General features: G+C 40.8%; 1 protein-coding gene across 7 annotated transcripts in view; it reads right to left on the reverse strand.

The window, feature by feature from the left end:
* Nucleotides 1-14,543, reverse strand: part of enox2 (ecto-NOX disulfide-thiol exchanger 2) — a 278,033-nt gene that overhangs the window by 202,666 nt on the left and 60,824 nt on the right. For 6 of the 7 annotated variants that reach the window (XM_072668263.1, XM_072668266.1, XM_072668267.1 and 3 more), the window contains one exon: nt 9,682-9,745. The exons of the other annotated variant lie outside the window; for it this stretch is intronic. In XM_072668263.1, the coding sequence (XP_072524364.1) occupies nt 9,682-9,715 (34 nt within the window). In that variant the 5' untranslated portion in view covers nt 9,716-9,745. The remainder of the gene's footprint in view (nt 1-9,681; nt 9,746-14,543) is intronic. 7 annotated transcript variants of the gene reach the window in all.

Genomic DNA, 14,543 nt, shown 5'->3' on the forward strand with positions numbered 1-14,543 from the left:
TTATCCATTTACCGTCACCTGAAGGAAGGAGGGCGATGGAGGTGAACGCTGGAGGTGAGCGCTGAGCGATGGAGTGGCTCTGCGTCAACTGCATGAATCCCCAGCGAGAGGGCAAGAGGAACCTGTGGAATGCTGCAGCTGCTGTGTTTATCCCTGACCTCATTAGCACGCCACTGCCGGGCACACTCCCCGCATGGGGGCCATCAAGACTTTGCGTCTACGCTTTCACTACACTCTAACTGTTGCTCTCCAACTGTGGTCAGACATTCTCTGTCTCTGTACATGACGGCTAATAATAAGGGTGTAAATAGTTTTGAATCAATTATGATTCTTTATTTACCGATTCTGTGCACCAGGAAACCTCAGATTGTGCTACAATCGCATTAATTAACTATTAATAGCATGATCTGATTCATTATTTTGGTGTGATTAAAGATTATTTTCAGCAGTACACCAAGTACAAAACTGCTATAAAGTTACTAGGGGTGTAAAGGTACACAGAAGTCCTGATTCGGTTCATATCACAGTTCCAAACATCACAGTCTGGTGCAATTAAAACCTCCAAATACACAAGACTACGTTTCTTTTAATTTATTGCAAACACACAGACGTTCGTACAGCCTAGTGTGTTAACTAGTAAAATATCAACAGTGAACAAACACTCTAACATTGGTCATTACGTGTCACTCGCACTCGCCATAGTCAGACTCCAAACAGCTTGAGCTAAATCCACTGAACCCCTATCATTTACACAGTAGAATAAAGGCAGTTGACTATAGTAATTTTATTTTTAAAGTAGCTAAGACTTCAATTTTGGCTAATAAATGAGCATATTGTCATATGTGGCATGTTTTAGGAGATGAGAGAAAACCTGGAAATGACAGGAAAAACACACCAAACTCACTCACACACGTCCTGCTGGGCTACAGGGCTGCCCAAATTTAAACCATTAGAAATATAAACAATAAAGACAAAATTAAAATGAGGAAAAACATATATATTATAGCTGATAAAACATATTTCCAGTCATTCTTTGCATTTATAACTTTAAGAAGACTATATTTAACACCAAAGACTCTCAGTAAATATGCATTGGAAATGAAGGCGATAGAAAAAAAAGTGTACTGTGTATTCCCTGTGAGTCAATCATCTAACTTTAGGCCTATGTCAACACTGGTAGATCAAGACGCCACTGTCAGTAAGGCATACCTATTTAATACATCATATTTGTTTAATGCTTGAACTTGTGCATGCTTTGGTGAATGGAGGAAGGCTGGGTTTGGTTTAGTCTATACAGAGCAGGATGAAAAAGGAGGGCTGTCTTGACAGTTACTACTTAAGTTCTTCTGTTATTGATTGGCCTAATTAAGAGCTGATCTATCCAAACCCTCAGAACATTCATTTCTCCCTCACCTTTACCCACACAAGCAATTCTGCAGTTTCTTGTCTTTTCTTCCACTTGCTGGAAAGGTTAATCACCTGCACATAAAACAATGTTTTTCTACATCTTTGAGAGCCCAAGGTTCAACTATAATGGCTTTACATACATTTCACTTGTGAACTCCTAGACATCTGTTTGATGGACAGGCATTTATTTCCATTGTGAGTGTATCATTATCTAAAAAGGCTCTCAAGTCACATTTAGCCTTTTGTACTAAAAGGCTTTTAAACAATCTCACAGGAATTGTTGAGTCTACAAAGATCAGCTGTTTGAGCGAACCTGCTTTTTTTAAGTACAGGGGATTAAATGCTTTTGTCAGTGTAAAACATGTGTGGAACGCCATGAGGGTTGAAGAACACTGATTATCTGGTTAAATGATGTCTGTCAAGGGGTGAGATATACATATAAGGCAGCAAGTGAACAGTCAATTCTTTAAGTTGATGGGTTGAATGCAGGGAAAATTGTCAAGAGTAAAAATCTGAGTGACTTGGTCAAGAGTCGACTCTTGTCAAAGCACCTCCAAAACAGCGGGTCTTGGGGGGGTGCTTATTTTCTGCAGTGGTCAGTACCTACCTAAAGTGCTGAAAGGAAGGACAGTCTGTAAACCTGTGACCAGGGTCTCATTGATGAGATTTAAAACTTACAGCTGTTAATGTCTTGGTGCCAGATACCACAGGACACCTTCAGAAGTCGTATGGCGTCCATGCCTCGATGGGTCAGAGCCGTTTTGGTGGCACGAGGGCACCTACACCAAATTAGGCATTGGTTTTAATGTTATGGCTGATCAGTGTATTTCACAAATGCATAACATAAACCCAACCAGAACTGCAACAGTTTACCTAAAGCATGCGTCTGCCTGAGTCAGGCACAGCTTGTACCCCAGAGAACACCACTTAATGGAGTTCAATTCAGACACGAAAGTCAAGGAAAAACAACATCAGCAGCTTAAAAACATGAACCGTCAAGCAACCTAAGCTAAAGCATGCTGCCATGGAGGGCAAAAAAAAAATTTCTGGACCATTAATATCTTACCTTCAATGACCTTCAAAATCTACGGACAACTACAACAATGATGCAGCAACCTTTTTTTTCTTATTATTTTTTTCTTTTTTTAAATACACAAACTATCCTTTTTATTTGGGACCGGCTTTGAAAATGTGTAGTAAACACAATCCAGTCTGTTGGGGTATCGGGTCTCGCTCTTTGGAGCTTCAAATTCAAAACACATCCACAGTTTGAAAGACTGACTAAGGTGATGGCGGATAGCAATGATTGCTAAGCAATGACTGAGGGAGTAGGAAAATAAAGCAGGGTTTAGTTTGGACAACCTCATCCATTCAGAAACGATGCAGAGGGTCATGTATTTGACTGGCTACAGCACAAGCACTACAAAGACAACAAATGAAACTTTGGCATAAAAACAAATAGCATAAAGTCGCTTGTCAATCAAAAATCTTGAATCTCCTTTTTTTAAAAATACCTTCTGAGGGTCGTTGGCTCAAACCCCACGACACGCTGTCTGCCATCAGCAGGCGAAGCCCAAGAGAGCACAATTGACTTTGCTCTCTTCGTTTGGGTAGACGTCTCTCTCTCTGCCTCTGTCTCTCTATGTCTCTCTCTCTGCCTCTGTCTCTCTATGTCTCTGTGTCTCTCTCTCCCTCTGTCTCTCTATGTCTCTGTGTCTCTCTCTCCCTCGGTCTCTCTCTGCCTCTGTCTTTCTATGTCTCTGTGTCTCTCTCTCCCTCTGTCTCTCACTGTCTCTCTATGTCTCTGTGTCTCTCTCTCTGCCTCTGTCTCTCTATGTCTCTGTGTCTCTCTCTGCCTCTGTCTCTCTCTGCCTCTGTCTCTCTCTGCCTCTGTCTCTCTCTGCCTCTCTCTCTCTGCCTCTCTCTCTCTGCCTCTCTCTCTCTGCCTCTCTCTGTCTCCCCTCATTACTTCAGTGTGATGATAGCTGGCATGGGCGTCTGCTAGCCGATGCACCAGTTGCCTGGTGACGCTGCATCGGTGGCAGTTTGAAAAGAGGTGGTGGTTGGTTGCTCATGTGTCGGAGGAGGCATGTGTCAGTCCTCATCCTACTAGTGTTGGGAGCATTGCATGTAATACAGGGAGAGTTAGGTTGGGTAATCTAAAATTGAAGAGGAATATTGGGTAAACTTCATTTTTAACAGAAGTCCATAGAAGTTTTTTTTTTTTTTTTTTTTGGTACATATTTTGGAGCATTTCTATTGGTCCATGGCAGTGACCTTTCCAGCAGGCCTGGGCCTAGCTAAAACTATGATCTTAGGGTCATGCCTCTAAGAGGACATAGGTAAAAATGACACTATTTGTCTAATATACCTTTGTTGGCTTTGGTCACCGAAGCACAGCATGTCTTTCTCATTAACAACTTTGAATTTTTAGCATCCAAACAGGATAGAGAACTTACAAAAAAGGCTTTCAGGCTCATTTTCAGCATGGAAATGAACCAGCGTGACTAAGGAAACGCTTACACATCCAACATTTTAACTTTTCAACACTAATGTTTTAAAGAGTTTTCATGCAATTACGGAAATGAATGAGACGGCTGCGGTTTCGGCTGAGCACAAGCATTCCCGTCTTAATACACAAAGCCATTTCGCACAGCGAGTCATTTGCTGGTAAAAGGCAATTACATATCAGGGCATTATTGATTTAATGACACATTTAAAGTAAAGAACACACAAAAAAAGGTTCATAAATTATTGTAACCTATTATTGGGCTTCAGACAGAAACACGAGCCTCCTCTAAATGAAGAACAAAACAGACGACTCTTTTAGATGTAAATTGGCCCCGTATAGGAAATGAATCAATATTTTAGCTATTCATTTTCCTCTCCCTCGCTCAGCTCTTTGCAAATGAATATGGCAGGAAAAACTGGAGCGTGAGCAAAAATTAGATTCAGCCGGGTTCGGATTGTGGGTGGGTCACGTATGATGAACAATGTAAATGTTTACTAGAATAAGCCGATGCCGCAGACTCTTGTTGACAGCGGGCTAATTTTGATTACACAGACCTAGAGACTCACACCCTGTTAGGTACACGCAGCTTTCATGCTCTCGCCTGAGGGGTCCGGTCGTAATAAAAGCAGGTTAAATGTTTTCCAGGCAGAATCAAATTATTTCTCTCCCCTCCCTGAGAATGAGTGAAAGCCATTCGCTGCTCTTATTTAATTTATTTCACCCTTAGGGACAATATCTGCTCCTCTGTTCCCTTCTTTAAACAATGATGTTCTTTCAGCAGCCTGCTTATTCTACGAGTGCATCTGAATCGAGCGGTAATTTGGCTTTGGGCTGCAACAAATGAGCACTAACTACAATGGGTTCTAGGTGTTATTACCACAGTGCATTAGTACTGCAGCAGCACATTTGTGCAAAGCAAAATTAAGCGAGTTAAAAGAAAGCCATAAATCAACCTAGTTTTTCTCCCATTTTCATTTGTTTGGGTGGGAAGGGAAAGAGATGGGAGAAAAAGTTTCCAGTGCATTAAAGAAAAGAAAAAGCGCACCCCTCAATCACTAGGTCATAAAACCAATTATAATGGTAAAAGCACATCTGGCATTCTGCCAGTCATTTCAGCCACCTTATTCTTAGGCAGAGTAAGTGTGTACTACACAGGAAACATCGATAACATCTTCAGAGCTTGAACATTGGATAAAACCTGGAATAAAAATGTCCTGATGATCCCCCAACAAGCACTTTATTAGAAACACTAATACTGCGTAAGGCATCTCTTGGCTTTCAAAACAGCCTCAGTTCTTTGTACCATGGATCCCACAATTCTTTAGATTCTGGTCCACGTTGACACAACTGTGTAGCACAATTCCTAGCAGACTGCTTCCCATTCTACCACATCCCAAAATAATCAGATCTGGTGACTGGGAGGTCCACTGAAGAACAATGTTCATGAGACCTCTGCTTTATGATTTGGTGCATCATCATCATCATCATCATCATCATCATCATCAACAATTAAAAAAATTCTGACCATACCATCTATGTGCCCCAGCAGAAATCAAGATTCATCAGACAAGGCTATGTTTTTTTCCAGAATTCAACTGTCCAGTTTTGGTGAGCCTGTGCCCACTGCAGCCTCAGCTTTCAGTTCTTGGCTGAAAAAAAGTCAAACCTGATGTGGTCTTATCTGCTCACCACAGTTGTACTCAGAGTGGAGTTATCATAGTGGACTTTCTGGCAGTGCTAACCAGTCTGGCCATTCCCTGTTGGCTTCTCTCAGCAACAAGTGACTTTTTTGCTGAAAATCCCAAAAGACCAGTTTTAGAAATACTCAAACCATCCCATCTGGCAATAACAATAATGTCATGCTCCAAAACACTATATATAGATATACAGATATACTAGATATACAGTACATGTATAATTTACATAGTCTGAGGGCGTTTCTAACATACTTGTACTAACTTTTACATTTTAACTATTACTTCATTTATCATATACAGCTCTGTAAAAAATAAGAGACCATCCTACATTATCAGAGTTTCTGGTTTTACTATTTATAGACAATGTGTTTAGGGAAATTAATATTTGCGTTGTATTTCATAAACCATGGATTTCCCCTGAATTCCAAATAAAAATATTGATATTTAGAACATTTATTTCCAGACATTACAACTGCTCAAAAACAACTGTTCAAACAATGCAAATACATTTATATAATAATTATAACAGTTATAATACAAGAAATTATTATTCAAATGTAAACAATGCAGTGCTAATATTTGAACTTTGAACTATGGTGAAATAAACGTGACTGCCAATTACAGCTTTCATGTATTGGCGGGCTCTAAACTAGTCTTTCACATTACTGTTGGGTGACTTTATGCCATTCATTGTCTGCAAATTCAGGTAACTCAGCTTTGTTTGATGAAATGCCTGGAATAAAATGTCTGCCAGACATGGAGTGTACATTAGCAGACAAACAATTAGTTTGACAAAATGCTCCCACACATGGAAAAACCCAAACAAAACAAGCAAACAAAGCTAATTCAGCAGCATCAGTCCCAGATTTAGGTGCCACATTAAACTCTGTGATGTTTGAGAAGAAATGCATACATGCTTTGCACACGGAAGAATTGTATGATTATCAAAGCAATGGTTTTTGCAGGCAAAGCACAAAGACTCCTGTTTCTGGAGGAGGGAATGGGGACGGGGGTACGAGACTAGAGCAATATTCTAACAATTGGATTAGGGCCGGGGCCCACCTGCCAAATAAATATTGATAGATTTGGGTGGCTGACGGGGCTGGAAAGCATTTTAACCTCATTCGGCAGCCAAAATTGTGACAATGTCAGGATTCGCTACCTTATCAGTTCGGGGCTCTAGGTCACCGTGCTTCAATTCATATGACCATTATCCAAAAGGAGGTGAGGAGGGAATGGCTGCACCGGTGCTCAACAGCTCTTAGGCTAAACGTGGGGTTTAATGGATTTTGGCATTTGGCAGTGTTTGCGAGTGTGGGTAGCTGGTGATGAATCTCTGAATCATATGGAACACTGGCCATAAGCCGAAAGTAGCAGCCAATATAATATACGCAAGACCATCTCATATTTCAAGTAGAAGATTAAACGCTGTCATTCTGAATCAGATCTTTTTTAGAATAGCAATTTCAGCTTTAAATTGGCAGACTTTATGTAAGACAGAACAGCAAAGCCACAACAGACACTCACCAACCGCTCACCAAATTGAGTCTCAAACATGAAAAGGGTCCCGCCAATATTAATTGCAGGCCTTGAATCACGCTACGGATCTCTGCTAAGAGCAGCCCGGCACTGGCCATTCCGCAGGCCTCATGCATCACTTCTATTATACATTACATCAATCAGACACCCCGGATTCATTAAGATGACTTATTCGCCCGGCCCACAAGCTCATTATAGAGCATTCCGATGCCAGTCACAGCTTCAGCAGAGCCTGTTCACAGTTCAACACCCTTCACCCCATGGGGAGAAAACAGCCCTGCAACTTCTCACGCAAACCAATTAATCAGGTGTGAAGCTGAACTTCATAGCCCTTAGCCTCTCTATTAGTTTCGTTTCAAGGAAATATCCGTTTGGACAAAAATATGATATAATCTAAGTATTAAGGGCACAAGTCCTTGTCCGGAGAGGAGGGGCGAAGAGTCTTTTGAGGATTTAACTGGCAGTCAGTCATGCCACCTATTGAATACCAAGTCTGTCTGAGAGAGTCATGGTGCTGGTTAATGGGAGGCAGGCTCCTGAGTGAATAAGGCATCCTGAGTCCATGCAGTTGTAGCTCTGGACAGCCCAACGTAAACTGGCCACCTGTGGGCAGGGCAAAGCAGCGTGACAGGCCAGACACCTGCCTGCGAATTCATCATGACCCATGCAGGCTGTGCAGCCTACTGTGAGTCTAATAGAAAAAGACACACTCATCTCCTAGAGCCTCTTCGTTCCCTGAGCTTTCAGAAAATTAACTACTTTCATTCCCTCACAGACTCCTTCACTGTCGACTGGCTCAATTCTCCTGTCTGAATTTGATCCTTCGGCCCCCTCCCCCCACCGCCCGTATCTCAGTGATCCCCGCGCTGGGCCTCACCTCATCCTGTTCGATCCTGCATATCAATGAAGCTCTGCAATACAATGGATTACCGGAAATAATGCCTTAAAATAATGGCAAAGAATTACACACCATGAGCTACAGTTAAATCTGTAGTTGAGAGTCAAATGGCGGCTTAATTCAAAGTTATTCAAATTTCGAATGTCAAAAAAAAGGTGTGTAAAGAGTCCCTTTAAGTTTACTGGAAGTTTAAAAGGTGTGTTTACACTTGTTCGATTGAAACCAACCCTGGTGTGATTGCTCTCATTGTGTGGTTCATTAAAGCAAGTGTACACGCTGCCTTTTGAACTCTATATGCATGCTACTCTATATGAACACAACACAAACCAAATGCATCTAAACGAACCAAGCATCACTCACGCCTGCAAAATCTAGCATCAACCTTCTCCGCTCGCTCCACCAACGCCATGCCATCCACCTCTGCCCGCTTCATCGTGGGCGGGTCTCTGTGCAGGCCTGCTCATGTGACTGTGCTTTAAACTTTTGTCGGGCCCTTCAATTTAGTGGGCTGTGTTCCAAACCACACACACTACACAGTGTTTCAAAACTATCCACCATTAGAACTAACTAACATTCATTAGTGTAGCTGCTTCAGTAAAGACATGTGCGAGTTGGAAGGCAGTCACAGTGACACTAAATTTTACAACTTTAACGTACGTCGTTCAATGAACAAATTAGCATGTATACATTATAAACATCATAGTTTATTACGAATATCATGAAAACATGATCTAATAGGTCAGGTTTAAGTACACAATGATTAGATTTTAAGTGTTTTTTTGTTTGTTTTGCAGACACACTCTTCTTATGTCTTGTACTTTAAGACTTCTGTCACATACGTCACCTTTTTTCCCCTTCAGGTTCGATTGCAAATATGTCAAAAAAAAAAAAACGAAGCAAACCAGAACTAAAATTCAACAATGTATCATTTTCTGAACTACAACTATAAACACACCATAAGTTTCCATAGCTTTCTAGCCCAGGGTGACATTCAGGAGACAGTGACTAATAAACATCCTTAGGGACCACTTTAACATTTCACCCCACCATAAAGGTCTGTAGCAAACATTTTGCAAGAGATCTTTTGGCTGAACCCAAAACCACAGAAGATCGGAGGAGATTTGGAAAAGGTCCAGTGCTGTTTGAACTGCACGGCTACAGCACTCAGATAAAGGCATATCTCGAAAAAAAAACTCCATGAAAGTTAAACTTCCGACAAGGAAGGGTTTTCTTCTTCTTCTTCTTCTTCTTCTTCTTCTTCTTCACATCCAAACCTGTCAAAGTTGTCAGAGTGGCAACTTTCCAAAAGTTGATCAAAGAAAGAAGCTGAAACTTTGTCATTCAGAGAACATAATCAAGACATGAAAAGAGAGGAGTCGCAGACGCTGCCGACGATTTTGCACCTGCTTCCGATAAAATGAGGGAACCAAAAGGCTGGAGACGAGACTCAACAAGCCTCTTATTATTGAGGGCCCCTCTCTTGTGGGGACACAACAATCTAATCAGGTGTGCAGCAAAAATTGTGCCAGAAAATCATCCTCTTTTCCTATGTGAAAAGTAGACAGTGGCAAAGATGTAGGACTCAGTAGCACCAAGAACCTGGGCCACCCAGGATGGTGGACACTCACCTGCGACTCGGCTAGATCTGTAGTCCTGCATCATGTGTTAAAAGGAAAATGTGGTGTAGTGGCCCTGTTAAGAGGAAAAAAAAAAAGGTTTATGAATAATCAAACATTTCTTTATACAGCAAACCTGTCACAGTGCTGGTTGCTATATTCAACAAGGTTTCCAGAGTTCAAGGACGAGTCTTCGAGTCTTTTCTAAATACAGTTGCACTTAAAAAGCGCTTTCCTTTCTTCTTGATCGCACTGTAGAGCTGAAAAGAAAGAAAAATAAGAAAATCAGGCCTAATCAGGTCTAACAAAGTGCTAGAGAGATTCCATCAGACAAGCTTTAATGGCTACTTTACCACAAAATACACTGTACGGCATACTTGTGCAAAACCAAACTCAGTAGTGTGGTGTATATATATATATATATATATATATATATATATATATATATATATATATATATATATATATATATATATATATCACAAATTAGGCTCAAAATTAATGCACACAGACATTTCTCTGGCTATGATTAGGTATATATATATATATATATATATATATATATATATATATATATAGACACCTAATCATAGCCAGAGAAATGTCTGTGTGCATTAATTTTGAGCCTAATTTGTGATACGACCATGTCTGCAGAGCGTAGACTTCAAATTCTACCAATCGCCAGTAGATCTTTATAGCTATGTCTTGACAGCTCAATGAACTGTCCATTCCTATTCCCATGCCTTCTATCTGATGCTGAGTGAGGCCTCAGACTCACAGGTCAGGCAAAACCATGTAAAGCAGACAGAAGTTTCAGGTAAGTATGTTGTTCTTATTCTCCTTCCTGCTATTATGGTCACTGAAAACCTGCTAATATATTGCTAGCTAGCACTCCTAGCAGAAATGGTTCTACATAGTAATAAAAAAACGGCCTTTGACTTTCATGCTTTAAGCATTCAGTAGGTTCTTTGAGTTCAGAATCACTGCATTTAATAAAGGCCCCTTGAGAGACAGTTTTAAGAGTGTATGCAATACACTGATCTGCCATAACATTAGCATTAGAAATGAAAAAATGATTATCTTCATCTACAGTGGCATCTGTCCACGGGTGGATTTACCCTTAGGCAGCAAGTGAACAATCAGTTCTTGAAGGTGACGTGTTAAAAGCAGGAAAAATCTGAACATCACCAAAGGTAGTCCAAATAACCTGCAAACCAGTGATTTGGTTATGAACACCTAAGGGTCACTGATAGAATCCATGGAGAACCCACCTTACAACTTACAGGACTTAAAGGTGGTTGGTGTGGCGCACCAGATAACACCACTACCTGCCAGTGAGCTACCTCACCACATGAGAGACTGCGGTTCGTGGTCTGGATGACTGTGCTGCGCTACACCAATAAGAGTCCTTCGGCAAGCCTCTTAATACTACATTGGCCCACCTCTGTAATACAACAAACCTTGTAAGTCGCTCTGGATAAGAGCGTCAGCTAAATGCTGTTAATGTAAATGTAAACATAAAGGATTGTGACGGCGCAAGGATGCTAATGTTATGGCTGATCGGATGTTTTGACAGAAGGAAAGTTGGTACAACTATATATATGGCACAATATTCTATCGCTTTAGACGAACCAGGATTAAAGCACATAATTCTCTCATCCTTTTTGATAATTATAAATAGACAACTACTTTCACAGCATTTATATTGCATTTATGACATTTAGGAGTGTAGGGTCTGTGTTCAGACAAGGGAGCACTGCATGTTCACCTATCCACACATCACTACACTGCTGAAGAAACCTTCTCTTCCTACCTTCTGACAGTGACGATTTCTTCTCATACACTGTTTTGCCACCAGTAAGGAAGTCAGCTTGAAAAAACTGAGTAAAACAACACTGCATAACACATAATAAAAAAAGCACATTTTCAAGTGCCTGAAATAAAGCAGTGGCCATTTTCTCCACACTAACTGAGTATCTGGAGCAGAAACTTCAAACCGAAGATCTGATCAAGCCTCTAAAGCTTTAACAAACTCAAACAACCAACAAAACTTCAGTCCTTCGATATTTCACAGCTGAAAAGGTCTTGGATTATCTTTCAGCACAAATATAAAGACGTATTTGCACCCAGGTCAGGGCTCAGCAGTCACTGTTTGCGTTGTAACAGTTTTCATTGCAGAGTTGATGGATAGACCAACTCCACAGAAGCGTGTCAGAATAAAACAGCATGTAAAGTGTGTGTTTTCTGAGCTGTGAGCGACCCCTCTTCCTCAAATAGCAGTACGCATCTGCGAGCCACCTGTCACTTCCTCTTGACCCGACTCCCCACTACAGTAATGACCCTGATCTCTATCTAGCCGTCTCTGACCCCAGGTCCCCTACTGGCAAGATCTTAAAGATCTGGCTGCTGTAGTGGTATATCTGAGCAAGTCGGCCGAGTGTGCCTATGAAGCGTTGTCTCCCTACCAGAGCAGCTGCTAGGGTGAAAAAAGACTGGAAAAACAAACACGAGCTAACTCTTTTCAAAGTCATTAGATATCGTCACAGTGCAGCGAATTTACATGCATGACCCAGTTCATCCAAAGCATTAGAATAATGTGGAATAAAGGAGGACACTTAGCCTAGTAATTAGGGTTACGAGTGTTACTAGGGCTTAGACTGAATCAGCACAGCTGTGGTTTTATTTTAATTTGTAAATATGGACCAATTCAGATATGTTAAAAAAACAGTCAGGTTTATGCACTGATCATGTGACTTTCCAAACTACAACATGTTACAAATTTTGCTTATTACAGCATATTTCTGCCAACCTCTTATCACAAGTGCAACGAATTAGTAGTTACAGATATAAATCAAAGCAGAAGTAAGTCAAATAATTAATCATTCATTAAGGAGAAATAATCCCTATGGAACGGGCTTGAGGGACCCAATGTGTCTTTAAAGCATGGTACCAGCTGCAGTGTTTGAAATCCACATACTCGAGCCTCAGAATAACTGCACTCCATCAGTCAATAAGGCTTGTCGATGCAGAAGTCTGACCTTGATGATAATCTAATAGTTGGTCCTCTTCATTTGTGTGCTCAACCAACTCTTAGTCAAAGTGCCTGGTCCATATTCTCTGAAGTGAGGCACTTTCGAGGTCAAGGAGGCACAAAGAGGACAGTCAGCCATCACAAGCTCTATTACTAGGGATGTAATGAGTCACAAAATCAGAGTTCTCACTCTCCTTAGGATTCTGCATTTGCATTTTCCAGGACTTTTGCATGACTTGCATACATGACAGCCATGTCTCACAGAAGGTCATATTACAATGACATGTATCTGCCGACATCTTTGACATTAAAGTCGATTATTTAACGGTCATGTCAATATTCTATAATCAGATCTCAGATTCTACCATGAAAGACTGAAGAAAACCTTCCATTTAAAATCCACGTTTTGAAAGCAAATGTCCAAATCTGGTCAGAATTCCAACTATGCTAGCATGCTGCTTCCCTTGCAAAAGAGAATTTCTTAACTCCTTAAACATAGCACATAGGCCTAGCCTTCAAAGTATCTCCTTAATAAATGCAATACTTTTATGATTACCATCGGCTTCATAGACCCTAAAATAGAACCTTGTGGGATGCTGCAAAATACACATACAGAATAATTCATAGCAGCTTCTGCATTACTGATTAATAACATAATAAATAATAAATAATAATATAATAAATGTAGGTTTCTCAATGGTTGAACAATGAGCTAACAAACAGATGGTCACCAAAACAGACCCATAAGGGTGTCCCGTGGTATCCTAGGTCACTAAGGCGTCAGATCCTCTGACTGCACTGACTGACCTATAGCTATGAAGCAGGGTGTGATGCACTGTGCATCGAGGTATTCCGCCTGTAGACATCATGAAACATTTTGGAGAAATTATTGAGTGCCACAGTAGATTTTCTGCTGGTTCCGCCCAGATGGATTTGCCTTCGTTGCCCTCACACCTTGATGAGCCTTGGGTGACCAACAATCTTTTGCTGGTTTTTGATTTGTCCCTCTTTGGTGTGGAGGTTTTCCCACCAGAGCTGACCAGGTGCACTCCATAAACCTCACAGTCTTTGCTGACTGTTCAGTTGCTGTCTAACACACATCCCAGACCTTGTCCAAGAATAATGAAATGTTATACACTTGATCCTACCTGGTCTTAATGGATGTATATACATTCTTGCTAATTACATGACCTCCTCATTTAAAACCGTGAAACTGTCTGTCTTATACTATAGTGCTACACTCTTTTCCGCTGGCAGCGGCACTGGAAAATGCACATTTCAGGGACAATACAAACTCACAAGGTCTTTCAAAATGAGGAAAATGGCAGAAAGAGCAAATCAGGACAATCAAATGTTCCAGCCGACTATAAGCTTCACAAAAAGACCTTAACCTTTAATATTTAGAAATGTCTCCCAGAAACATGACATCTACGTTTCCCATTAAAATGTGTCATATTGCAAAACCAATCTCTCACGAAGTGAGTAACAGTTCTTTGAAACAAATAGGGGAGGAAAATGAAGCCGAATTCTAGGACAGGTGAAATCTTTTCTCTGACAATCTGGGCAAATTTTGGGCTTTGATGAGAAACTGTAACGTCTCCAGCCCTCCATGCTTCAGAGAGAACAACATGAGCATGAGTGCCATGAAATTGGACACAATGTACCCAATATCCTGAACTACAGATTACGCATAAAAGGCTGAGTCTAGAAATTACGGCGTGGAACGTACAATCAGAAAAGGTTCTTAATGTATTATCAGAAACTATGAAGTCTTAACTCTCACCGCAGCGCTACTAAATAAGGAGAACGAAAAGCTTTCAGCTTCAGTCGAGTGTTTTAGAGC

The sequence above is a fragment of the Salminus brasiliensis genome, chromosome 2, assembly GCF_030463535.1.
Source record: "Salminus brasiliensis chromosome 2, fSalBra1.hap2, whole genome shotgun sequence".
NCBI lineage: Eukaryota > Metazoa > Chordata > Actinopteri > Characiformes > Bryconidae > Salminus > Salminus brasiliensis.